Source organism: Numida meleagris, unplaced genomic scaffold, assembly GCF_002078875.1.
Source record: "Numida meleagris isolate 19003 breed g44 Domestic line unplaced genomic scaffold, NumMel1.0 unplaced_Scaffold406, whole genome shotgun sequence".
In the NCBI taxonomy this organism is placed as follows: Eukaryota; Metazoa; Chordata; class Aves; order Galliformes; family Numididae; genus Numida; species Numida meleagris.
In genome coordinates, this window is record NW_018364626.1 from 22,526 (window position 1) to 23,831 (window position 1,306).

General features: G+C 52.4%; 1 protein-coding gene across 1 annotated transcript in view; it reads left to right on the forward strand.

The window, feature by feature from the left end:
- Positions 1-1,306, forward strand: part of LOC110391572 — a 12,809-nt gene that overhangs the window by 8,776 nt on the left and 2,727 nt on the right. The window contains exons 2-3 of the mRNA XM_021383519.1: positions 706-808; positions 1,147-1,304. Of these exons, the coding sequence (XP_021239194.1) occupies positions 706-808; positions 1,147-1,304 (261 nt within the window). The remainder of the gene's footprint in view (positions 1-705; positions 809-1,146; positions 1,305-1,306) is intronic.

Sequence of the window (1,306 nt, forward strand, 5' to 3'; positions counted from 1 at the left end):
GGGGGCGGTGGGGAACGGTCGGAAGGATTCGTCCTTCCCTGTCGAATTTGTTTGAGCGCTTCCGAGATTCGCCGCCGAACAGGGAAAAGCTCCGCAGCCGTTTTATCTGCAGTAGTTGCAGCATCCCAGAGTCTTATGCCAATTTTGTCCCAAACCGCCCCGTCAAAAGAAAAACTCAGATTTCGGAAACTCAGGGGCGTTTTTCCTTATCCATTTAAGAAAAGTAGCTAACGCTGAGGTAGATACAGGTCGATTCTTGGTTGGGGGGAATTGTGGGGATACAAGAAAGACGGTTCAGAGCAGAAGCTGCGGAGCAAGATAGATAGCATGAGAAGGCAACGCTGAGAGCCTCACAGCTCCTTCATGGAACCTCCCAGCTCTGGTCCTCGTTCTCTCTCAGGAAATACGCGTGTTGCACTGTGCCTTAAAGGCAGGGTCCTTCCACGGTCCTTGAAGGTCACAGCACCATGGGACGGTTGGGTCGCAAGGGTCAGAATCGCTGACAATAGTAATCGCTTAGCAATGGTAATGTTAACTGTCACCCCACTTCTCCCCATTCTCATCACTGCATGTAGCAGTTATTCTTTACATTATTACTAATATACTTCTTATTATTTTTATCATAGAATCATAGAATTAGCGTGGTTCAAAAAGACCTCCAAGGTCATCCAGTCCAGCCATCCACCTACCACCCATGACCCCACTAAACCACGTCCCTCACCACTTGCTCTCTTGCAGTCCCTCAGAACCCGCACACCGCTTTCTCAAAGACCTGCCCGAGATGGAAACACCCAACGCCTTGTTCCAGGTACTTGATAACACCATTCCACCATGGTGTGATCTTTAAGGACCCTTCCGGCCCAACGCATTCAGGCATTCCACAACTCCTTTTTGCTGAGAGCCATGCAGGAATTGCTGCGTGGTTCCATGCAGAGACAAGCGCAGGAGTGCTGCGAAGAGGCAGACTGAGGTTTCAGGGCTGGCTGTGCAGAGCCCAGCAGCGCCGGCACGAGCTCAATGCTGATAAGATCTGTCAGTCAGGGAACTCCTTCTGCTTACAGCTTTAGAGCAATGATAAGACCTGTCATTTGAGGGAACGCCTTCCGCTTAAACTTTAAAAGCTCTCTCTTATGTATTTGGTTGCAGAGTTTCGGTGACAGTCGATCCGCGCGAGCTCCTCGCTCACAGGAGCGCTCCGCCGGCACCGCTGTGCCCTCAGCCCGACCCTTCCCTGCCCCTCTCCCCGCGTACGACGGGCACAGCCCCGCACCTCCACGCTGCCGTGGCAGAAAGAGAGCGACTGAGC